At 38.2% G+C, this 26,494-nt stretch overlaps 1 protein-coding gene across 1 annotated transcript in view; it reads left to right on the forward strand.

Moving 5' to 3' along the window:
- Positions 1-26,494, forward strand: part of PRTG (protogenin) — a 116,858-nt gene that overhangs the window by 81,096 nt on the left and 9,268 nt on the right. The window contains exons 12-14 of the mRNA XM_074964759.1: positions 22,617-22,712; positions 23,259-23,445; positions 25,544-25,671. Of these exons, the coding sequence (XP_074820860.1) occupies positions 22,617-22,712; positions 23,259-23,445; positions 25,544-25,671 (411 nt within the window). The remainder of the gene's footprint in view (positions 1-22,616; positions 22,713-23,258; positions 23,446-25,543; positions 25,672-26,494) is intronic.

Raw genomic sequence — 26,494 nt, forward strand, 5'->3', positions numbered from 1 at the left:
GCTTAATCTGTGTTAACTTTGCTTAATTTGTTTTGCGAGATGGGCATATTTAAGGGCTTTAGATTGAAAACCAGACAGAACCCACTACATGATTTGAGGATCATGAAATGGAACTTATCCCATGCTCTGAGGGCTTGTTTGGTGCTTTTCTCTGAGGGTTGAGCTGGAAAGACTCCCTCTATTTTGGGTGCATCCAGGGGTGAAAGTAATTTAAAGGATTTACCGGTACGCCGGAGTCCTGAGCGGGGGCGTGGCCTCAAATGGAAGAGGCGTGGCCTCAACTGGAAGAGGTGGGGCATTTAAATAAAGATTTAAAGGCCCTGGGAGCTCCCCACAGAGGCCAGAGCCCCAGGCCCTTTAAATCACCGCTGGAGCCCTGCTGCCTCTTGGGGTAGCGGCGGCAGGGCTCCGGCGGTGATTTAAAGGGCCTGGGGCTCCCCGCAGTGGCAGGTGCACCAGGCCCTTTAAATCCCCGCCAGAGCCCGGCTTACTTTCACCTCTGGATGCATCTAGGCCAGGGATTGGCAACCTTTGGCATGCAGCCCACCAGGTCCATAGGTTTGGCCGATAGCAGCTCCCACCGGCAGGTTCACTGTTCCAGGCCAGTGGGGGCTGCGGGAAGTGGTGGCCAGCACATCCCTCAGCCCGCGCTGCCTCCCACAGTCCCCATTGGCCTGGAGCGGCGAACCGCGGCCAGTGGAAGCTGTGATCGGCCGAATCTGTGGGCGTGGCAGGTAAACAAACCGGCACAGCCTGCCAGGGGGCTTACCTTGGCGGGTCGCGTGCCAAAGGTTGCCGATCCCTGATTGAGGCTGTCTTAGCAGAGTGTTCCTCAAAATCTCTTTCTTTTCAAGATGTTCTGGAATGACACTATGGAAGATAGCAGTCAGGAGAACTGCTGATTGAAAACTGTTGGTCAAACTTCTTTAGATGGAAAAGGACTTGACAGAATCCAAAATATTTGTGGAAAATTTTGCATTCTGACAAAAGAAATTTATTTTAAACCAAAAAAAATTAAATTGATTTTTTTAAAGACTAGTTTTCAAAATAATTTAGAAAGGTTCATCTCAATAAGAAAAAAAAATCATTTTCTGTCATTTTATTTTTTCCCACCTTTCCCCCAGTGAAAAAACTAAAGAAATGATGGCAAATGGATTTTTTTTCAAATAAAAAAAAAATTTAAACATTTAATTTTGAAAGTTTCAGTTGACGTGAAAATGAAAGTTTAACGAAATTTAAATGATGCAATCAAAATTAGTTTCTCCTGAAATTTTTTGTGATGTGTACCTTTTTTTAAAGCAACCGGCTCTAGGCAATTGTTTAATGGTTTGCCAGCTTTCCTTCTTGATGCCTGGGGTGCCCAAGTTGTGTTGGAGAAGGGTTTCCTTCAAAGAATCAACCAGCCTACTGCACTATGAATTATACCAAAAGCTTGGCATTCTAATATTTAATTTTCACTTAAGATGCTTGTACATATTTATACTCTTAACTCTAGTAAAACAAAGGTACTGCTGCTCATGGAGGTAAAGAGAATAAGAACATTCTGCAGTGAATAGATAAAGGAATAAGTGTAGACCAGAAAAAAAGTTAGGAATTTTTATAAAGTTCAACCACCTGCAACTTTGCAACCAAATATCTTGTAAACACCTTTATTTATTTATCACAAAGTTTGCAAAAAAGAAAGCAAAACAAAATCAATTTGATGATAAGATGTGGCATGTAGTTTTGGCTTTTATCAAATTGTGTGTGTGTGTGTGTGTGTGTGTGTGAGAGAGAGAATTGGCTTTAAAATGGGAGGCTTCTCCAGACCTTAACTATAAATTGATGACCTCTTTCTGCATAAATAAATCTCCAAATAAACCACAGAGCGGAAGCAAACTTACAAAGGTGAAAAAAGAAATGATAAATGTGTATATACAGACATTAATACTTGCAATGGCTATCATAGATTTTTATAACATGCTTATGACCATGACATCTACTCTGTCAGTGTATTCTGTTCCTGATGTTTAGGGCCAGATTTTCAGCTGCAGCCCCAAATTTTGTGGGAATCAAAATATATTCCCAAATGTTTACATCCAGAAAATTGTCCATTGGGTGCATGGAAACATATAGCTGGAAATCCAAGCAATTAATTTTCATTCCCAGTTTTGAGGGAACCAGAGTATGTGTGCATTCTAGCAACACAACCTTGCAGGCCAATTTGAGATAATCTGAAAATCAGGTGCTGAAGGAAGTGGTTTTAAGTTCCATGTTTTTGAACCCCAGGGGTTTTCCACTCTTAACCCTCCCAAAAATTTTGTGTCCCGTATATTTCCATGAAGTAAAAAGTTCTATCCTTACATTTCTTCATGAATTTCCCTATTTATGACATCTCCGTGTTGGCAGTTATGCACATGGCATTCTGTAAAATAGAATACAGTAACTACTGATCTTGACTCTGTATGTTTGAATGTTGCATGTTGAGTCAGATTTTCATAGCTAGTGAAAATGTTGACAGGACGGAAGTTCACCTTTGTTTAACAAAAATAAAAATTAATCCATATTACACTGGTTCTCAGTAAAGATCAACAAAGAGAGCTTATTTAGTTGGTTATGTGACTAAAGGATAGTCTGGTACACTGTATATATTGTAGACATTGGAAAGACATATTTACATTGTTACCTAGTGGAAAGTGTGTTAATAGCTCAGTAGGTGACCAGGACAAATATTATCATTATTTACCACTGTTTACAGCTGGTCAGCCTGGTGTTTACTCACCCTGATTACATCCTTAAACTAAACCTCTTATCTATTCATTCTCCTGATTGTGTATAACAAGCTTGCTACTGTACTTATCAGCGAAAACATAAGGGATTTTGGGGGGAGGAAGGGGAGGAGTCAGTCTTACTGCATAGTGATAAAACCAAGGCTCTAGAAGTAGACTGGGAGCATTTAAAGGCACCCTTTGCCTCAGCTGGTTCTGATCTCTTGCTCTCCCCAGGACCATGGTAGTTTAATACATGTGTGTATTTAACAAAAATAAAACAAAACCCTCCAGCTAGTCCTGATAGGATACTACTCCTCAATAAGCAAAGAGATATTATACTCCTTACTTTATAATCATAAATTGTAGACCTGTCATCACTTATCAAGTATGAGCCTGTCTTCTAACCTCAGACACTGCATATCTGTTTATTCTTTTTGGACTTTCCTCCAGACTTTAAAAAAAAAAAAAAAGATTTTAGAACTAGACATATAAAGGAGAGAGGTTTATTAAAACTAGATTTCCTTCACCTGTAAAACATTGAGGCAACATGTGATTTGGAAAGCCTTCTTCCCTCCCATTCATGTGATTACTTTTTGGAGGCCTTAATTCTGAACATAAATCAGGTGTTGTGGGTTTTTTGTTTGTCTTTTATGGTAGGAATTTGCAAACTTGTACAATATTTTGCCATTCGGTACAGGTAAAACTACGATCAATCAGGCTCCAACTACAGTGAGAAGTTGTGTCCTAGAGTTCCAGTGACATAACCAGGCCTTGAACGTACAAGCATTAGCTTGGGTGGTGGGAAAAGGAAGGAATCAAGAATCTCTTTCACAGCATGCTTGATTATGTAATTTTTAACACATGTGAAGTTTGACGTGCACCAGGACAGTCAGGTGCTAAATATCAAAAGGCTTCACAGTGAGAATAAACTGAGCTGATGTGCCCAGACAGGCTAAATTAGTCATTTGCAAAATTACCCACTTCTTATGTTCCATTTTTTATGACAAAAATAACCCCCCCTAAAACATTAAACTGCTTCACTCTGTTGGGATAACAAATTGCGTTATCCAGACTGTAAATCTGATTCTCACAGGGTCAAATTCAGACCTGTCGTAATTGGGTGCCACTTTGTTGGATTCTGTTGGAATGGCATTCACTAACATGAGTTCTGAATATTGCCCAGTTTGTTTAACCACCAGTATATGACATGGAGAGCGAATCCTGGATAAATGTCAGCTTGTTCTGGCCATATTTGTCAAGAAACACCAGAAAACCATCAGCTGCCCATGTGGCATTTTCATTATATAACTTGGTGCCAGACTTTTACTGATGTGGCCACTTTCCTTTCTCTGTGGTTGTATGACTGTACTTGGCTCGTACTCTGACTACCTGTGCATATTTGTCTCCAAGGCAAATATATTGAGCCTTAATTATTCTTTTATGGTATCAACCAACATTGTTTAATTTGGATGATCACAAGACACTCTTTTTGCCATATTTGCTATTAATTCTAGTGTTCGTAAAGAATGCGAAACTTTGGAATTTGTAAAAAATCTAGCACCACAAATACATCACTCTTCATTTTGCTTTTGAAAATAAATTTTATTTTATCCAATTCATTTATAATGGAAAGCTTTAATTAAAGTTTCATGTATTTGTCAATTTTAAATTACACCATCAGGACTCTGTAATTTACTGGTTTATCCTGTAATCAAGTTTAATAGTTCTAAAATACTGAAAGCTATAACATCTGCATGAGCAACATATCTGTTTCGATATTGATTAGGGTGTTACAGCTGACAAACATGACAAACACTCATTTAAAAAAATGAGTAAGCTCTAGGCCTCTTTGGATTAAATGTAACGTCATTGAATGGCTTAAAAACTAGCTGAAAATGATTTATCTGCCAAAATGATAACCACTATTTTGGGGGCTGAAAGCTGTATTATTGCCTTCTCAACTGTGCAGTTAAGTTTCCTTTTGAAAACTGGCAGTTTGTGTGTTGGAGAGATTCTCTGATTTTATTCTTTGTATGTAACTGCTCTAAAAGTGGTGTGTGTGGGGGTTCAGTTTGAAACCGGAAATTAGGTCTACTGTCATTACTTAAGACACGCGCTCATTTTTGTTGTAGCTCATTTTAACTTCCAAGGCTTGTTTTTCTTTAAAAAGGGGAGAAAACAATTCTTTGGCATTAAAAATGTAGAGACCACTTGAACCCCAGCACTGGATAAAGATTTTCTGTACTGGTGCAACTTTGCTTCAGATAACTAAATAGGGCATTAAATCCAGCTAAGCAAGGCCCCCTGAGTAGTCAGTGGGAGCTATCAGGAAGAAGGAAGTTCCATTATTTCAAGTGACAATGCTTTGCAAGAATCCATAAAATACGAATGAGAAAACACAGGCTTTGATATGCCAACAGCAGAAACTACCATGGAGACTAAAAGGGGGTGGAGGAGGCAGGAGATATGTCTACTCAAGTGGCATGAAGGGCAGTTACCTGCAATGAGGATCTCTGTTTTTTTTCTATACCCCCAGCTGCTATCCCAGCTGAAATATCAGATACAGTTGTTTCTTTAGGGACAACAGAGAGGCCGAATGTGTAGCAACTGTTTGAAGAACTGGATTAAAGGATCTCTCTTGAAGCTAAGAGAAGGGATGTTATTTGCATTGTGCCTGGAGATAAGCCACTGGTTTCTAATGCAGCAAACTGTATCCCCTTCAAGTATTTAAATGTAAAATTTTTTGCAGGTGTGAGAGTGCATGGAATCTTGAAGAAAACTCTGTGCCACTTGGCATTCCTGGTCCTAGAGACTCCACCATTTAAAAATGAATATGCATTGGAATTCAGCTAGGAATATTATGCTATATTGATTAGGTAACAGTTATGCTTTAGGCAAATAGTATTCAGTCACTCACTTACTGGGCAGAAAATTAGTTTATTTCATGCAAAAATACAGTGAGCATCATTTCAAACCAAACCACTGAGATTTGCTGATTATTTTCAAAAAGTCGTTAATTTTAAATATCTTTTTAACTGAAGTTTTTTAAAAATAAATGTTCTTAAATTGCTGTATTTTGAAACTGACACTGCTCTAGTCTATTGCTAAATAATAACATTCCTCTGATAGAATGCTTAATATTTAGCATGCTTCAACTCCCTGTTATTAAAAGAAGCCAGTTGAAACAACAGTAAACGATAGTTAATTTTTCATCATTTCTTACAAAGAAGCGACTACTTACCGTGCTGTTGCAAAAGTTGCTTTCCTTGTTCCAGTAAATCTTTTAAATATGTGAATTTAAAGGGGAGGGCACATATATCTGGGCAATATTATTTAATTCACTATTTATTGGACTTAAGTATTTTACTAATGAAGGCCCAAATTGTAAAGCAGCAGCTCCTTGTAGAAGGCTTAGAGAAAACACTTGTTGTAGGAAATTAAATAAACATTGTCCATTAATCATACTGCATGTCAGCCACCAGACCTCTCTCTCGATTGTTCTTAGTGAATGTGAGGAACCATTAGATGTGTGAGGTCCTTAAAGGTCTGAATAAGTCAAAGGGGAAGAGTTTAAAAAAATGCCACCATTAGCACATGAAAGAGACTTCAGAGTGGACAGAAGAAAACATTTGCTGTATAGTGCTAGTTACATTTCTTAATTTTCTCTCCTCTCCTTTTTTTTCTTTTTTTAACTTCATTTGTTTAACTAAAATCCAGATGTTGTGATCAAAATGTTAGGGTCAGTGATAAATTGCTGCTGGATTTTTGTTGTTGTCCAGGAATTGATACTTGAGCACTTGTGATAAAGTTGTATGGGAAAGTTAATACCTTGTGTTTGCAAAAAGCCCCGGGTTTGGTGATAAGCAAATACACTTGTAAGGATAAGCAAATATGCTTTCTGGGCATTCACATGCCTGGAATAATACCTTCCTTACATCATGAAGCAGTTTTCACCACTGGTGAAACTTGCATTTGTGGAAAAGCAAATTATTTTTCAATTTTGCCTGGGTTTCTTTTGCGGGCCGGTGGCAGGGGTGGGGGGGGGAGGAGAGCAATTTTGGCAGTTGGGAAAGGGTGTTTTTGCTGTGGGGTAGAAAAATTGCTGTGAAATTTCTCTGCAAAACCTTTGAGTTTGTGCCTGAAATAGCTTCATGGAAACTTAGTTTTGAACAAAAAGTGGAATGTTTGCATCCTGCATTCCCCACCACTGCCCTCCACCCCACAAATAAAAATTTTAAAAAAATTTCTGTGTTCAGTGTTCAAATGGCAAAATTGTACTACCCTGAGTCAAACTGGTCAATGCCTGCAAAGCAAAGATGTTGAACACAGTTATAGAAGTCGGACAAGGGGAATTTATTAGTTGACCCATGCTTAGTAGAATTAATAATTTTATTAAGCCTGAGCCACATTTTCTGCCTGTAGTGTGAACCCATTTGTGTACACAATGGCCGTCTAAATGTACAGATGTGGTAATTGTGTATGCAAAGGAGTGCAAAATGGCACGCACACACTTTTTGAAAATTTGGACCTGGGTGTAATGCACAATAATAAAGTGAGATGATCTGTACAAATCTTCCTCAGTAAGGAAAGCTGAATCCTCCTTTGAATTCAGTGTAATAATAATACCTGATAGAAGACATGAAAATATTCAAGCTGCGGGCCTGAAAGGTAAACTGTTTGGCTTATTTAAAGTGCATGCACTTTTTAGATGGTATTCAATCAGATTTCAATAATCCACCTCTTTCTCCTTTTGCTTGGGGCTACCTCCTCTGCAGCTGCTTAAAGACCTGTGCTGGAACGTACAGTCTTTCCTCTCTGAAACCAGGGAAGGAAAGCCAAGGGGATGCAGGCAGTGGTAGACTGTGGCCCTAATAATATATTTCCTGACTATATCAGTGATACTCTGGTTATTCGCATCAATTGCTCATATTTTTACTCTTGTTTGTTAGTAATACTAATAATACTTCGCACTTGTGTTATTATCCATAGTCACCAAAGAGCTTCACAAGATGGGCAAGTGTTGTTATAACTCCCATTTTACAGATTGGGTAACTGAAGCACAGAGAAGGTAAGGGCGAGAATAGCTGGGCAGTCAGAGCTATTATTGACTTCAGCATGAGTTTGTATTGCTTATCATTTCCAACAATCAGCCTTTAAATGACTTGCCCAAGGCCACATGGAATCAGTGGCAGAGGTGGGAATTGACCCTAGGTCTCCAGATTCACAACCCTGTGCTCAGCTGATTAGATCACAGCTTGTTCTTTAGGGGAGCTTCCCTCATTGGTGGAATTTATAATATGGTTATTACATCCCTAGTGTTTTCTGGGTAAATTGCTTTTGGCTTCATGATCACACCAATCTCCTTCAGGAATCGCAAGGAGTCAAAACAATCACTTGCCCACCTGTCTGGGAGAGAGATGGTTTCAAGTTATGAAAGCCATTTATTCAAGTTATCTTGTCCTGGATTGGGCACTGGAGTAATAACATGAGGCACACTGCACCTTCAGTGCAGTAGATGGTCAGACGTGACTACAGTATTTCATTTATGTAGTGTGAATATATGTACAGAGCACCAGTTGTCATATAATCTGAGTACCAAGTATGTGATGAGCATTATACACCTGTAGCTATTGCTGTGGTAGTTTATCAGAAACAGCTCTCCTATAATTGACCATGGATAACCCAACTCTAATTAATCCAACTTTAGCTACAGGAACGTTGAATTTGTTAGACCCCAATCCTACTAATAGGAGGCACTGATGAAAGTGAATAGAACAGGGCCAGTAGATTTAGAGTCTGCTGCTTGCTCTGCTACTGGCTCACTATGTGACCTTCGGTGAATCACTTAAGTTCTCTCAGCCTCAGTGTCCCCAACATAAAATGGAAACTCTTAGAGATCTGCAAATGAAAATGGCTAAATATGAGCTAAGTGGTATTTTGTTTATTTTATTTAAGTAATCAATCAACCAGTCTAGCAAAGTTTTTTGTCATGGCTCAAGTTTCCAAATGTTGTATAAACCTTCACATGAAGAGACATTGAAGCAGGAGTTGTTTGAACTTTGGTCTTTCTTTAAATCAAGATGCTAATATATCTTAGATCTAAATCCTGAATGCATTAAGAAAGATGAATAAAAATAACTTTTGACTGTGGTTAGCAACTTTCAAATTTTTAGTAGACTATTTGACGCTTTGCTCTGTTCCAACCCCATCACAAAATGACCTCACTTGGAAGAAAATGGTGGTAGGAATTTGAATTATTGCTGATCTTAAAAAAATTTCCTGTGGAAACTTTCAATTTTTCAGCCATAAACCTCAAAAAACAAAACAAAAGATTTCAGCAAAAAATCTTTTGGATTTTTGGCTGGAATATTTTGACAAAATAACCCTTTCTTTGGAAAAAATTGTTTTCTCTTAAAACCAATATTCTGTCAAAACAGTTGTGATAGAAAATTTTCAACCCTCTCTATTCCAGTTTATAAGACCAAGAAACACATCCTTAGAAGTATGAAAGCATCTAAAGATATCTGGAAAAGGGACACATACAGTCAGTGAAACTGTGTTCCAGTCTTCTAAATTTGTGGACCCTCCCTCCCCCGCCCCCCGAGTCAGTTACTTTTTAATTTTCATGTGGCTACACTATATAGAATACCTCCTTTAAAGAACAGAACTATCTGGGGCTCAAAACATTTTGATCCATTTCCAAATAGTGGGAAATAACTTTTGTCTTTACAAAATATGTAGAGGGGGCAGCCCACGAGGAGTAAAGATATAGCAGAGTCTGTCTGTACTGTTAGTCAGAGGAGCTAAGGATTACCAAAAAGCTTCAGGTGGCCCAAAAACATGTCAGACTGCCCCTTTTGCTGCTGCTGCTTTTAAAAGACAATAAACAACATTTGGGGAAGCATATCAATGCTTAGAGCAAAAACTTAGAGAATTAAACTGCTGTTCAGTGAAGAGGAGGAAACGATATGAGCGCCTGAGAACATTAGGGCCAACTTCAGTGCTGGTGGAAATGAGATAGGCCCATTTACACTCGCAGGAAGTTTAGCTCATAGTGTTTCCCAGAATCGTGACCAGAAGACTCAGAATTAAATACTTTTTAAAGCTGTGTTAACATTATGTGTTTGACTAAAACTCACAAAAGCAACAATGTTAGCTTGAGCTGCTGCTCCACTTAGAACGAATTCTGTAACTCATCTTGTGCATAATCCTAGGACAGCAGAGCCTGGGCATGCAAAGAGATGAAACTATTGTTGGAACAAGTTTTTAGATGGAATCCATTTATTCTGAAAGGTTAATATGGTTTTTGTATACCAGGAGCAAAAAAACCTGGCCATGCAGAGGAGTATCTGTACCAAATTTTAAACTGCTTGAAAATGACCAAGAAACAAAAACATTAAATTTATGCATCTCAGGGTTTATTTCCCACTGATAAAGCTTCATTGTTAATGTACTTTCATGTAGCTCCCCTGTGCAGATTCCTCCTGAAGCACTTTCTATGAACAACACATACTACTGAGTATAGCATTAGAACAGAGGCCGTACTAGTTTCTTGGATATTATTTCTGATCTAGTGGCAAATGGCTATTTTTTTTCAAGGCATATTTTAGAAGTGCTATCACATGTTAGGGTATTGTTCATGGGAAATATCAAAGGCTAATAAGAGTAATCTATTATGCCCAAGTCTGAGGGAAGCTAGACAACGTATCAAAGAATCTCCTACAAAAAAAAGAGGCAAGCAAAAGGGGGGGAAGAGAAGTACATGTGTGAAGAGATGTACTGAGATGAATATCCCTGGGGAGATGGGATGAGTTCCACAACCTAGGGCCCACCACACAAATGCATGATCACCTGCTGACCTGAGACACAAGAGTGGAATCCCTAGAAGGTGATAACAGATGGCTGGTTCAAGAATCCTTATTTGGATCCATTCCTTCCTGGTTTATTAACCTTTGTAATTGGAAATTGCTTTGCAAATTTAACATTATGCATCCCATGTGCCAAAGTTTCAGAGGGTGCACTGAAATAGTCTTGTGTTGAAACAGACTTACAAAGGCAACTTGCTCACAGCCCTGTCTGTTAAGTCATTTTAAATACAGGTTGATTTGACTTCAGCAAATTAAATATTAAAGATGCTATAGAAAGCTGTATTAAAGGCAAGACTGGTCTATTATAAATGCCTAGATAAATTTAGCTAGATCACTATTTAACTTTTTTGTAGCAGCCGTTCAGTTTGTCACCCTAAAGTTCAGTGGAGTTACGGGCCACATTTTTCATTGTCCTTAACCAGCCTCTGAATTTCCGTCTGCAAATTGAGCAGGTAAGTGATTGTGCTCACAAAATTGCATATACATATACACTGCATGTGCAGACTGGGTACCCAGCTACCTAATTTGTACCTGTGAGTACCAGTTGGTGTGTGACATAGGCCCCAGCACAAACGCTTTCAGGTGGCTTTAGGCACCCACAAAATTGGAACCTACGACTGAAATGTTGGCCCTGTCTGCAGTTGGGCATGAGATGTGTAAATGATATTTGGCATAATAAAAATAAAATAAAGGGTCATTTGATTGTACATATTCTGTTTTCATCCATTGCTAGTTTTCCGTTGCTACTGACTTGTTTTATACATGGCAATTTGAAAGTTAACCATTGCAATTCCTGTTTGCCATCAAATGAAGGAGAAATCATAGGTCTAGTTTGACTTCTATATTTGGAGGGGGAGCTCCATTCAGGCCAATAGGGCCATGCATGGAGGGGCAAATTCTGTGCCTGTCCACGGTTTGCCCTTGGGAGGGGCAACACCCCCCTGCTCTTCCCAAACTACGCCCATGGGAGAAAGCTAAGCTGTTTGTGAGGAGCCTACCTGAAACTCTTGCATTTTGTAAACATGCTTGCAACAGCAGAATTCCTAATTCTCAGGATTTGGGATGAGAGTCACCAAACACAGATGTTTTTGCAATGAAACTGTGCACCTCCTAGAAAGTCACTGAAGTACAAGAAATGATAGATGGTGTTTTCATTTTGCTGCACAAAAGGGTCAAAATGGCATGGGGTGCCCATGACAGCCCAACAGGGAAATGTTAGTTCTGAAAGGAAATTTATTTCATAGCTTCAGGGGAAGTTTGGGGTGCTGTGAATAGATTTCTTCTGTTGGAGCGTAAAAATGTATTGTTTGTAAGATGATGCTATATGTCTGACAGTCAATATATGTGTGTTATCCTGGCAGATACTTAAACAGATGTTAAACCAAATTTGGTAGCACAGTTTTACCCTTTTGTTTAGATGCTTTCTGAGAAAGCATTCTATGAATACAAAGATCAGGCAAATTATCAAAACTGTTTCTGCTTAGTGGGAAAGGTTGAACTTCATTGTGGAAATCATTTGTGTTCTCGGTCTCTTCCTGCTAATCCAGAAGGGTAAATCCTTAACTCTGTCGTGTCTCTGTTAAAATGTGGTTATAGAATCATTTAGCTAGTTTTATCCTGTAGTGTAGTGTTGCTCGATTCACTAAATATAGACATGGATACTCGTAGTATTGCACAACTTTGCAAATTAGACTCACTATATGAATTCCTAGCGGATGTATCCATGTTAGAAATATGGGTTAATTAAGGCTCTGTTGACTCTTCTGGGTATTCTTTACCCCCTTTCTTCTTCCAAAGATGGCCTCTTTCTACATAATTCCATTAAACTGATTGTACTCTGAGGGGGTGGATTTAGGGGCAGTGCTGTCATCTTACGGAGCAGGACCAGTGAGCTACGTTCCTCCCACTGGGCAGCAACAAAAGAAAAGGTTTCCCAAAAGAAAAGACGAGCACAAAAGATCAAAATTAGGTGTTTATCCAGGCCTCTGGTATCACTTTCAAGTCAGCTTTTAAGAATGTGAACCAAAATCTTCTTTAGTAAGGCTCATATTGAAAACTGTAACCCAAACTAGTTAACATTAGGATAGCTCAAATGTTTTAAAGTGTATTATTAGTATAATATTGGGAGATGGCTTTTCTCCTCCTGTTTTAGAAAAAGGTTTAAATAGAAGGAACTGATCCAAAACAATATGCAAGTTACTAGTAGAAATACTGTGTTATGTTACTCTAAAGAAAAAATTAGCCAAACTAAACCAGGATTTCTGAAATTTGCCTAGACTTTTCATAAAGATTTTGAAACTCTTGAAATAGATCCCTTATTTCTGCAGCCACTCAGATACCTAAATGATAAAGTCAGGCAATTTCTTTCCGCAGCTCCCCACCCCCCTTTGCTGATTGTGGGCAGTAGGAGAGGTGATGTTTTTACTGCAAGGGGGTGTGAGGTGGTGTTTGTCCTGAGGCCCTTCAAGGGGATAGAACAAAGCTACAAAAGGGATATATGGAGCCTTTTCAGGTTTAGACAAATAAGCGAGAGCCATCCAAAGCCACAGAAAGCTAGACTGTTTAGTGGGATTGACTCACATCTGTCATATGGTCTAGTTTCTACCCAAATAAACTTTCACAACGTTGTAGAAAGAAAAAATGTATCGTTTCCCTTTTAGTTACTTGGAAAACATGAGTACCACAAAAAGAAAAGGAGGTCTTGTGGCACCTTAGAGACTAACAAATTTATTTGAGCATAAGCTTTCGTGAGCTACAGCTCACTTCATCGGATGCATTCAGTGGAAATGCATCCGATGAAGTGAGCTGTAGCTCACGAAAGCTTATGCTCAAATAAATTTGTTAGTCTCTAAGGTGCCACAAGTACTCCTGTTCTTTTTGCGGATACAGACTAACACGGCTGCTACGCTGAAATGAGTACCACAGACAATCTCTGTTCCATCTTCAATTATCTTTAAATTGAAGTGTAAACTATTTGGGATGTGAAATTCTGGTATTTTTAATCTTTCAGAGTGTCATTCTGTATTTTCAGAGCTGTGTTTTAATTCTAGTTACCTACGGAAATTCCAAGTCCCTTTAAAAAAAGAAAACCTCCCTGAACATTCACAAATTAGCTAGTAAAAATATTTATAAATTACTTGTACATAGCCACACAATGCACATATAGAAGATTGTTTAAAGTATAATGTGATAGTGTTGCTATAATAGCTTTTTGTTTGTGTATTTCACCCATACATTTTATCTAGTACACATGCCTAGGGCAGTGTACAGGCACAGTTTTTTAAAAATGGAAATACATAAAAATCCAGTCGTGAGAGGACTACTGAAGGGGGATTGCCTATTTTGGAAGGAAGCTGCTCACAATATATATTGTAATACCGCTTCAAACTTTTTTATTTCATTGTGTTGTGTGATGCGCTGGTCTCCCTCTCATTTGTCTTGTGTATCTGAAATGTATTTGCTTATTTTTCTAATAAATTTCTGCGGTATTTACATTACTTTGCTTCAAAAGTGCATTTTTAAGGATAGTGTTTCTCACTGTTCTCCTTTTCCCACCCTTCCCCCTTAATAATTCCCCTGGACCTCTGTTGCTTGGAGCAGACTTTGGCTAGCCCCAGATTCTATGTCAAAGGCCATGACCCAGATGTCACAGCAGCCCATGCTGCTGGCCTCTTCTCTGAATAATTATCTGGAGTTTATTGTGTTGAAGGGATGGGCTTGGGGGCAGTGCAGTCACCCTGGAAAGCCAGACCAATGAACTATCCAGCCGGACTGCTACACAACAATGGACCTGTAGGTTATGCAAAAAAAAAGGCAGCACAAAAGATTAAATTAAAATGGGCATTTGGCCAGATAAGTTTATTCTTAGAACTTAAACCTAAGGATCTAACCCTATCAGTTCTTTCTGCCTTTAAAGGGCAATAGTGTTTTCAAAAACTTTTAAACTGAAAGAAAAAAACATTTTTAAATTGTTTTAGTATGTTAGAGCAACACTGACGTGGTTCTCTTCTCCCCCACCCCAGCTTTTTAAATCACTATATTGGGCTGAAAAGTATAAGTTGCTGGTATGCTCAGAATCTCAAGCACTAGAATGACAGTTTTCTTAAGCAATCCCACACAATTCTCATCCTGGAGGAAGGCAGGGCAGGAGGGAGAGAAAGCCTTTCCTTTCTATCTACTGAGAAATCATTTTCTTTCCAGTGTGTCGGAGAACTGAGATGTTCAGAGCAGTGAGGTACAGGAGAGTATCCAGTATCTGGATTTAATATGAACCAGTAATAAGTGGTACTAAAATGCCCTATTTTCTTTAGGTTCCTTTATCTGTTTATGTCGCCAAGAATGATTTATTTTTTAAATTTCAAATTCAGCTTTTGGAGTGCCCTCTCGCCTTTTAAACCTCTATGAGTATTGAATGAAAGGCTGCTGGAGGTGAACTCGCTGTTCTGGGGGGGTGAAGGGAGGGAGTTCTTTCATGGTCCTGACCTCGGATTCTTTCTTAATTTTATCTAGCCCTGACCTGTTGGCTCTGCTCTGGCTCCTTTCAAGGCCTTTGGAGCTTCACAAACATGCAGCAGCTGAAAGAAACAATGACAGGGGTTTTAGGGGCTGCAATATTACACTCTCTTCTAACCTCGGCTAAATAGTTTGTAAACAGATGCTTTCTATGATGCATTTGCCAGAAAGCCAAAATGTTGGCTGTGTTAACATCAGCAAACACAGCTCTATAAAATTCTTGATTTAGGACCATCAGTTTGTCCTGCAGGGCGTTTGATGTGTAAAATATGCTCTTGGGAGCACACATTAAATGTTCTTCATCACTATCCATCTTTAACACTATGGGTACATTTGGAGTAAAAGGAAGTCATGGAGACAAGAAGATTTACCAAAATTTCAATAGAACAAACAGTTCCTGGTTTTTTTATTTGAATAAAACTGATTAAAAGGATAATATTAAAAAGTTATCAGGACATACAGTTTGCTATTGCTGATTTATTTTATTTTATTTTATTTTTTTTACTTTAGAGAGTGTATATGTGTGTGTGTGTATGTGTATGTGTGTATATATATATAAAATAATGTGGAAGGTCTATCTGTATAATGGAAGGTCTTTGAAGGTTTACGGAAAATACAGAATTGACAATTGCAGAAAATCATTCTTAGTGACTTTCCTGGGAGTTCTGTTTGTGCAGTCTTGAGCGGAATGATTATATTTAATAATTTCACCAGTGGCAAAGGTATCAGGAGCTGCTTTTTGTTATCCTCTGATTTCTCATCCAGACATTCCTTTCTCACTGCCCCCACTCTTTCTAGCAGTGTATTCATTGGAAGTGGATGATGACACCATCTGGCAGTAACGAGGTATAACTCCAGCAGATGGAACCAACCTGTGTGTGGGGAGACATCCCTTCCTCTCTCCATGTTGCTTTTACCACTTGCGGAAACATCTACAAAACAAAGGGAATCTTTTTCCTTCTGTAAAATGGCAATAACTGCTACTGTGATCTCCTCATATTCCAGCAGAAGCTAGGATTTCAACTTAAATTTCAGAGGCCTCTGAGTGTCAGCAGAAGTTTATTGTGTTTTGGACAATGTAAGGTCATCTTGTATATTTTTCTTTATTTGCCACAATGTTTTAGAAACTCTGGAACTAAATAAGAACATTGTGACGTTATTCATCCTAAGGAATTTTATGCTCTGCCACATACACTGTAAGTCAGTTCTGACGCATTGGTGGTTAAGTCCTTGTTTACATTAATAGACTGGCTACTTCTATACCAATGTACAATAAAGGGCATTTCTTGTACCATTTAGAATATCTACATTTGGAAGTGGGTGCCTTTGTTTGAAAATTTGGCCATGGATATTTTAAATAGTATTTAGATGGTAATTTCGTGTAGCTTTAAAAGTTTCTATTCAATCTAGTCTTTTAAAGAATTATAAAAAAGACTTACTTCAGACACAAATATTCCTAGCTGTCGTTTTGTAATGAGTACTCTTTTATTTTTATATCAATTGGCTTCACTAAAAGGGAAGTGAAAGATTTGCCAGAAGCAGAGCTGACGTCATTAGATCTAGTTATTAAGTAAATGGTAAAATAGTTATGCTTAATAAAGCATGGCAGGCTCTAAAATACCTAAGAGTAGCAGTATTGCCAAGAAGTCAAGTCTCCTCAACTTTTCACAGTGCTCAGCAGTTTTCTGGATTCCTTGTGCATAGAAAAATTCTGTAGTAATGTTGCCCCCATTTTCCTGGGAAATGAATTGACTTTCCATGAAAATAGGACTGTAACTTGAGAGCTCCTTTTTAATTGGATTCCTGTATAATCCATCACCTTTCAGTGCCGAGACATCAGGATCATTCTGTTATATGAAATAGTGAATAAATATGGCTAACTTAATAGAAAAAATCACTTCCCAGAGTCAGACTTTTCTTATAGCCCTTACTTGATTTTGATAACTCGGTGTATAGCAGTAATAACAATATGCTATACCTATATATATGCTTAGTAACTGTGAATTGCATGGGTATAACCACACCTTTGGAATCTCACCAGATAAAGTACAGGAGCGAAACTTTGTTACCAAGACCTCTTATGAGAAATTTTAACCACTTTCACAATTTTCTATTACTTCGGGTTATAATATATGCTTTTTAATTGAAAGTCCAAAATGCAATTTAAAATTTAAGTAAACATACATTTTAAAATATGTGCTAACCTTATTTAGCTGTGTAGTTTTACTGTGTGAAACCTGTTAGCTGCTGAAGAGAGAGAATACTTCCCCCTAGTGTCCTGTTGCTGTCAGAAATATCAGATAATAGCTCACCTTAACTGATTACTCTCGTTATAGTGGGTATGGCAACACCCATTTTTTCATGTTCTGTGTGTGTGTGTGTGTGTGTGTGTGTGTGTGTGTGTGTGTGTGTGTATCTTCCTACTGTATTTTCCACTGCATGCATCCAATGAAGTGGGCTGTAGCTCACGAAAGCTTATGCTCCAATTTGTTAGTCTTTAAGGTGCCACACGTGCTCCTCGTTCTTTTTGCAGATAGTAGTACTGGCTCACTGAGGAATTTTGTGGGAGGGCGAACTAAAGGGATGTGGATTACAAAATATCATTTCACCAGAAGTTACTGAAGTACCTAAAGAAACTGCGCAGCTTTGCAGCCTAGTGAGAAGATTTTGTAGGTCCTACATCAAGACCGGTTAAATATTAATACTTTTGAGCAAAGAAAGTTAATCTGAATCAGGAACATTTAAGTAAATACTTTTTAAACTAATCCATGTCTTTTTAGACAGATTGGCTCTTGCCAACGCTTATTTTATTGGTCTCACTATCAAAGTACAACTTATGGTTGAAGTCATATATTTTTCTTTTAATGTTGACTTTATTGGTGGTACTAGATATATGGACCAGATCCTCAGCAAAACTTCACTGAGACCTCTGGAGCTATGCCAGATAATATCATTTGAGCATCTGGTCCGTAATGTTTTCACAGTTTATGCACTAGTTTATGTACTGTAGAAGTACAATTACAGTAAAACTTATGAAATAGGTCTACCAAATTTATATTAATATCTCAACAGTGCTGGTCTCTTGATCTACATGAGCTGTACAGTTTAGGTCCTTTTCACCAGTATATTTATTTAGATTTAAATAATAAAAAAGATGCCTACAGAAAAGCTCTAAGTAGCCTGGTGCTCAATCTTACAATATATAATATATATATTATACAGGCAACAGCATTATTTAAAGAAAAAAAGAAAGGAACAAGTTAACTCAATTCAGCCAGCCAGCGAATCAACTAAAAATAGCTCCTATTCACCTTGTCTCCAGGATCATACTTTTAGTGAAACCCAGTCAAATAAATCAGACTTTCCGGAGTTAAATGAAACAGTTCATAACTATATCAAACTATTCAAATATATCACACACAGCCAATGTCTTTATGTTATATTCAGTTTTTGAATTCAATTAAGATACTGAATTTTGTGTGAAGTTGGTTAAGTGAATCCCTAAGCCCAGTTATTGCTGAATAGCAACAATCTTTTGTGGCAGAGATGTGTTACGTCTGTGCATGAGTGATGGCCTCTGTGGGTTTTGCGTTGACTTCTGAGGCTCTGAAGCCACCCCATTGCTGTCTAATGTACATGGATGGCATAAATTAAACTCCAAACTGTCAGACCCCCAGGTTGGCATGCCATTACCAATCTTTTATCAGTGATTTATGTTTAAACTGTTCAGGATACCTATACTGGATAAAGATAAGGAAGCCCCTTAAGTTTGTTTTCTCTCCCAGGATATGCCTGGCTTTAGGGAAAGACTGTTTGATCCAGTTGATGAACTATAAGATAAAAGTGTTTATGCCAAGTATGTATTGGGATTGCCACCTAGGAATAAATCATTTCTCAAGACAGTAAATCAACCCAACAAATAATGCCTTTCATATTCTAAATACAGGCTATTTCAAAACAAAAATATCTTCTTTCCCCTTCATAAAATAGATTGTGAAAATTCCTTTTCCTGATTTATCTGAGCTAGATCCAGATCTGTAGGTACTGGTGATTTTGTTTTGCATGTGTTTTGTCTTGACCAATATATCTTTTGCAAATATCCTTTGAATTGGATATTGCACCAATATTATGAGAGTAATTTGTGATTTTATATTGGTTTCTTTGTCTGTCCAGTACAGTTTCCTCTTACATCCTTTTTTTGTCCTTTTGTCTTTTTTGATCTCCACTATTTTTAGGTTGTTTCAGTCTAGTACATAGTGCAGCACCCTTTAGTAGTAACAGGCTATAATGCCAATATGTGCTTTCTCAGCCATGAAACCTAGAGTCTTGTGAAATGCAGCAATGCATGGCAGCTTAGTAAACTCTCTACAAGGATTATGGATTCAATTTCTGATCTAGGCAACCTAGCTAGGAATTGAACCATGCTGTCTCAAGTGTAGCAGATTCGTTATGTAAAGAACTTTTGCTTTTAAACAGTAAAGACAATTCAGAGATCTTCCTGTGTTAAAAAAGGAGCAGATTGCTTGTGTTTTTATATAAAGTTAATGTTCTTTATGTGATCAGTCTTTGAAGCTTTTCATATTGTGCCTGAATAAGAGCAATTATATTAAATTTTGTACTTGATGCAGACTAATGCAGATTCTTTTATTTAAAAAAGTCTGATTAAAAATAGTGTGACGGGAAGACGTTTTTAAAAAAATTACTTTATTGACTTTTGGGAGTGAAATTCTCCCTCTGCTCCCCAAGCCTTATCAAGTGTTAATGAGGAATTCAGGTTAAGAAAAAAGCAGTGAGTATAAACAGACCTCACAGGCTCATTCAGCTCAGCAGGACATTAGGCCTTAGCTATTCTTCATTGCACAGTGAAGATGATCAGTTCTGGGTGACCACTTTCAAAGGGCACAAGACGTTTTTGAAGGTGCTCAGCAGGATGATAGATTGTCATGTCTGTCATCCTGTGTCTTGCAGAAATGCAGCAGGGGTCTCCTCTGGAGGAACTTGTAAAGAAAAGGATAGACTGTGAAACTTGGTCAGTTGAATACCACTTGGCTATATGGTGTCTCTTTAAAGGCCTTCTAAGTAGTATTTGAATTCTGGATTTTGCTGGGAAAGGATGGGAGAATTCAATTCAAATAATAAATGAAAAACAACTCCTCCAGACCTCACTGCAAAAGTCATTCTCTGGGATGTTGAAAGAAGTTCTTATAACTAAATGTACGTTAAAAAATAAAGTTTTCTTAGATCTCTCAGCTAGAAGCAGAGGAGCCTAAATATCATGGGATGGTGTTGCTGGCCAAGCAGGAAGCCCTGGAAAGAATAAGATCCCATTTTTATGAGATTCCCAACCTAATGTTGCAGTGCCAAGAAGTTTTAATAGTTTGGATTTGGTCTATCTCAACTTTTGGGTACTTTGGATGTTCATCTCTCTCTCTCTCATTTTTGATTTTTCAAATGCTTAGATGTTTTTCTCATTTCCTTTAATTACTTGGGAGACAACAGTGAGATCTTGACATTCTGCTGAAATTTCCAGTTTTAAAACCCATCCAGACATTTTTTTAATTTTTTCCTTGAGATCAATCTAGGTATGTGTGTCTGCCTTTCTAATTATAGTCTGTGGACTAGTAGCACTTGACTTAATAGGTTTATAAAGATATATTTTGAGGTTAAATAAAATTAAACAATATTCCTTATCTGTGCTACTGCAACACTTTATTCTTTAACACTAACAGAATGTTTAAAAATAATTTTCCTTTTATTGTTTGTTGTTTACTTGTAGCATTATATTCTGCTTGGACAGTGAAAACATATTATTCAGTTTCACTTTTTGATTCTCATATGCACTTATTTGCTGCAAAGTTTGTTTTAAACACAGCCGGGGGGAATTTAACTCCAAACAAACTCTTTCACTGATCACTTAAAATCATGAAATCATTTGTATTCTATTCGGTAACAAAAAATAGTTAAAACAAAGTCTACACTTGCAGCATTACCTACCCAACAGAATCCCATTAAAAGTTGTTGTTTTTCTTTAATCCCTCCTAGATACTGTCTAAGTATATGAATCTGCCTATGTCAATATATTCATTTATTTCAAAACCATCATGAAAGCATTTTACAAAATATAGATTGTGACACTTCCCTAATGATGATAATTTTCAAGTTAACGAGATTTTGTTAAAATGGTACTAGAAATGCAGAGGGCCTGCAGAAGGAGCTAAGAATTTAACTTAAACAAAGGGTCATATTTTGTTTTAAGAAATGTCACTGAATTAAGTCCACTTGAATTGTCTGAGATGGGCTGCATTAAATATTAGTTTAAACAGAAAAGAAGTTAGTTTAATTTCAGAAAGAATAAAATTATGATGCAGACATTTTAGGATGAAGAAAATACCAGACAAGGCCAACACACTTTTGTAATTTCCGTTTTAACTTAAATCTTGGAAGGAAATAGATCCTGTATCCACAAACAATAACACAGGGAAACATCCTAACGTGTCTCCCAATGCTATAGCACTATAAGAATTCCAGCAACAGCACTGGAGAGTTTATGTAGCAGTAGCAGAAAATTTACTCCTTAAAGGGACACTTATCTACTTGAAAATCAACCTGAAAACTTTATGTACACTCTTGTTGCAAATAACACACACATTTAATAAAACTGAGAGATTAGAAGGAAAAAAATACACTTTTTCCCTATATTTTTCAGTTTGTTTAATTTGGTGAAGATTTTCAAAGGCTAAAAAGAAAAGGCCTAAGCATGTTTGGTGGCATTACTCTCAGGCCTACCCAAAAGATCCATCTAAAACCCACCAGGGAAGCAGAAAAACCCTTAGAACAAAATGTTTAAAGGATTTTTTTTTAAAAATGTAGGGCATAAAGGGAGCTGTATTAGAAAACAGAAGTTTTAAAAACTAATCACCTTTTTAAAAAAAACAAGTAGACAGTGACCCATTAAGCAAGCCAGAATCAGCTTTAAAGAAAATACCTAAAATCTAATGTTAAAGTCAGAAGACATTAATTGGCATCACTGTATTCACTGTATAAACTCTGGAGGCCCATAGCCATATCATTTCTGCCTGTTTCTTGGTTGATTCCAGTCCCACTCTCCTGTCTTTGTCCCATCTCATTCTATCCTGTATCTCCAGAAACAAATCTTGGTATCTGGAACTCATTCTATATACTCTACTCCAATAGTCTACTTTATATTCTGAATGTTATTTCTGTGCACTGACTAATGTTCACAAAAGTGAGCCAGTGCTGTGGAAGGAAATTGAGATTAATCCCACTCCACTGAAGTCTATGATATAACTCTGGTTTAGGCCAATGGGAGCAAGATTGGAGTTACTCTCTGATTCCAGCGAGCAAGTTCTGAACCAGAATTGTAGTAGGACCAAACTGATCGTAGCAGCATCCTAGTGTTTCTGTAGATTTTTGAAAATCTGTATTCTTCATCTGTAGTCTAATTATTCCTTTTCTCTCTGTGCAGATCCCAGAAGAAAGTACCATGTAAGGTTATTGGCATATAATAGCATGGAAGAAGGTTACCAGGCAGACCAAACAGTCAGTACTCCAGGATGTGTCTGTAAGTGCTGAAGTTGCATTACCAATTCTACTAACAGCTGAGCAGTTCAGGATCCGTAGCGGCCCTGCGCGTCTGTGTTTTTAATCTCATAAAATATCAATTTATAAAACTTTTTTTAAAAATCACAACATTTGTGACAACTACAGATCCTCTGAATCCTCTCTACCCACCATTTAGCAACAGGCTTCTGTTGTACTTATAAAACATGAAATACAACTGGGGAAAGCAAGATAAATAGCAAGCAGCACTTCCTTCCTTTGTCATTCTGGTTAGTACCTGCCCCCTGTCAATGATTTTTTCAGAAATATTTCCACTGTTCCTGCTGATGTTTTGTCCCCATTTTTAATTAGATTAAAGGGGCCGATCTCTTGATGTGGTGCTAGATTTTGCTAGAAATCATGTAACAGTCTGAACCAGACCCCTGAGCACTGTCTAACCTTGGACAATATCAGATCTGGATCCAGATTTATCTACTCAGATTTATCTAATCTGCTATCATTTGTAAAGAGTTCATGAAACAAATCCTGCTTCTCTTTGTTTAAACAGCTGTCCGTGATCGTATGGTTCCTCCTCCACCACCACCTCACCACCTATATGCCAAAGCTAACACTTCATCTTCTATCTACCTCCACTGGGGAAGGCCTGCATTTACCTCTGCACAAGTCATTAACTACACCATTCGCTGTAATCCTGTGGGGCTGCAGAATGCCTCTTTGGTGCTCTACCTTCAAACGTATGTACAGTTCTGCAAGTTATTCTTTGTTCCCCAGATCCTTCCTCTTTACTGTCTCATCTGTCTGCCCTCTTTTGATTACCGCTTACTGTAATATTTCCCTCTAGCTGCAAGGCAGGTACTTTTCCCAGGCTTCTGCCAGTTCTGATTCTTAGGAGGTGCTATTAGAACACTGTCGTTCTTTACCCTTGTTGACAGACTGGATCTCCTCCCTGTCACTTTCTCTTTGCTGAGGTGTTCTGTTCCAGCCCTGCTCCAAGTGTAGCTGGGTCATGGAATGACGACATGAATATTGAGTTGCTTGTCAGTGATGTGACGCAAGTTTAATGTATCTCTGAGCTCTTCTTTGTCCAAAGAAAAGAGAGACTGGAAGAGTGTTCAAAATGAAATAGATGTGCTTTTTACAGATAAACTTGGCAAAGATAGGACATGGTCAAGTGATCTAATCCCAGGATTAAACTACATAGCTTGATCTCAGCATGCCACTGAATGCACTGAGCCCTGAAGAGTGTGCGGAGTGGTGCAGAATCCAAAGCCCGCTTGTGTGGCAGGGGACGAGTTCCCGTGGAGAGGCGGCACAAGCATCAGAGGAACGCATGGCTCTGCAATTGTACAGGGAGGGGGAGTCTGTCAGGGGTCACCTCTCCAGCTGGTTGAGGTGGGCACACAGCATGGGCTGGTCAGCCTTCCAATATGCTGCTATTCCATTAAGGCTGCCTGTGTTTGGGGCCATGGTGCTCATCAAGAAATAGCCAGGTCCCTACCCAGTCCATGCCTGTGCATATGGCCCCTAAAGTTGCAGCTGATAGGTGTAGAGGAATTTGGTGAGAGAGGGACATCTACATTCACCTGCTGCCACCTGGATTGCATGTGTGCAGCGGGTGTGGCACCACACTCCTTCTGCCTGCTTCTGCAGAGCCAGATGCTTGTGGACCTCCTCCACTCCGAGAGATGTGTATGTTTAACACACTCTGCTCCGAGCACAACTAGAGATCTGTACCAGCAGTATGAAGCTGTGCTCTGCACTTTTGTGGATCCCATCCACATGGTAGGGCTTCCCTCTGCGCCCCTGGCAGGATCAAGTCCTACTTGTGGTTCTGACATACCCTTCTATGACTTTGGCCCCAAATTCTTCTTTAGTTTTGGGTGCCTGATTTGAGATGTTGGCTGATTTTCAGTGGTGCTAAGCACCCACAACTCTGCTTAATTTCATCTGGAGTTGTGGGTGCTCAGGATGCCTGGAAATCTAGCCCTGGATGTCCTAAGATGAGCACCCAAAATTAGAGATCACTTATGGCATTTGGGCCATAACCTCTCTGCCTCAATTTTCCCATTTGTAAAATGGGGCTAATATTTACCTGCTTTCACAGGGGTGCTGTAAGGCTTTTTTAATGCTTGTAAAGGACTTAGATGATGAAAACTTCTGTCAGTGCTAAGTATTTTGGTTGTGTTTATTAATAAAGTATTGCACATGTGTTTAGGAAAGGAAAAGTGGTGTTTTAAAACCAAGGTTTTATTTTATTACTAATACATTTCTCTCCATTTCTCTGACTTTAAAATTAGATGTGGTATAATTTTCACATTGTTACTTGTACTTAAAATAACTGCAGCAGGGCAGTAAACTCCCATTTCTGACAAAAAATAAAAAATTTCAAATACAGGCTTGCAAAATTTGAACACAGAAGATGCAAACAGTACATGGGAGATTAAATAAATGGCCAGAGGCAGATTCTGTGTTCTGTAATGCCAGTGTAAATTCAGAGTTACTCCCCTGATCTCAGTACTGCTAGTCAGGTATCATTACAGTTAACACAGGTATCACTGAGAGCAGAATTTGGCCCCAAAGAGTCAAAGCGGATCCAAATGTCTCATTAATTTTGTGACCAACTTCTAAACTGTGACTTATAAGCATCATTCTAAATACTCAGAGTGACATTCACTGGTGGACAACTCAAAATAGGTTTAACTGGTCCACAAGCCTTGTACTAGCCCTCTGCACAGGGGTGAATTGCATATTAGTTCCCAAGGGATCTCATCTGGATTTGAAACCATCAGCCACCCTTAGTATTAAATATCTTTTATTAATTCTTTTGTATAGGTCGGAAACTCACATGTTGGTTCAAGGTCTAGAACCAAAAACCAAGTATGAGTTTGCAGTTCGACTGCATGTGGATCAGTTGTCTAGTCCTTGGAGTCCAGTAGTTTACCATACCACACTTCCAGAAGGTAAGGGCAGTAGGGTATAGTTAACCAATAATAATACTGTACTAAAAAGGACGTTTTCTAAGTCAGTGGGCCTGGAAACTGTCATCTAGTCTGTTTTGATTTTTGTTAAGTGAATTTTGTCTTTCATCTTTCTCCGAGTTGCTTTGCTATTGCTCCTGTTTGTCAGGATTGTCCTTCTAACTGCATTTCTGCACAGCCTCGCTATTTTGCAGCTGTGAAAATGTATAGGAATTCTGAGAGAAAATCCACAGATGATGGAGTATAAAATGTAACTTGCTTCCTCCATAAATATCATTTGGATTAAAATAACATAAATAAGAGCTTTAAATAATCACGTTAAAGGGAGACTGTCAACTTTTAAATCATATATTTTGGGAGGAAAAAATCTTTATCCGTGTTATCAAAACCTGAAACTATCAAAACTAAAACAATGTTAAAAATCCAATTTCCTATTCACTATTTGAGATGCTTGTTTACACATTTGCATTTGTCAACTTGGACTATGAAAATCTGTAGTAAAGTCAGTTTCACTTTCACCTTCTCTGTGTTGCAGTATTTGAGTGGCACACACTAAGGGAAATGTTAATTTGTTTATAAACAACTGTCTCCATTGGAATGAAAAGGAAAATCATGATCATAAGGTTTTTTTAAAAACTTGATTTTACAAAATCTAAGCTGTAGACTAAATTTGAACTGAAAAGAAAGTGTCTTTTGAGCACACTGGTTTGTGTTTGCCCAGTTGTCTGCTTAGAACTTAGCTATAGCCATTGCTATGGTATTAGAATCTGCCCATCTTTTTCCTTTGGAGTAATTTAAGTGCATA

Source organism: Natator depressus, chromosome 10 (assembly GCF_965152275.1).
Source record: "Natator depressus isolate rNatDep1 chromosome 10, rNatDep2.hap1, whole genome shotgun sequence".
Classification (NCBI taxonomy): Eukaryota; Metazoa; Chordata; order Testudines; family Cheloniidae; genus Natator; species Natator depressus.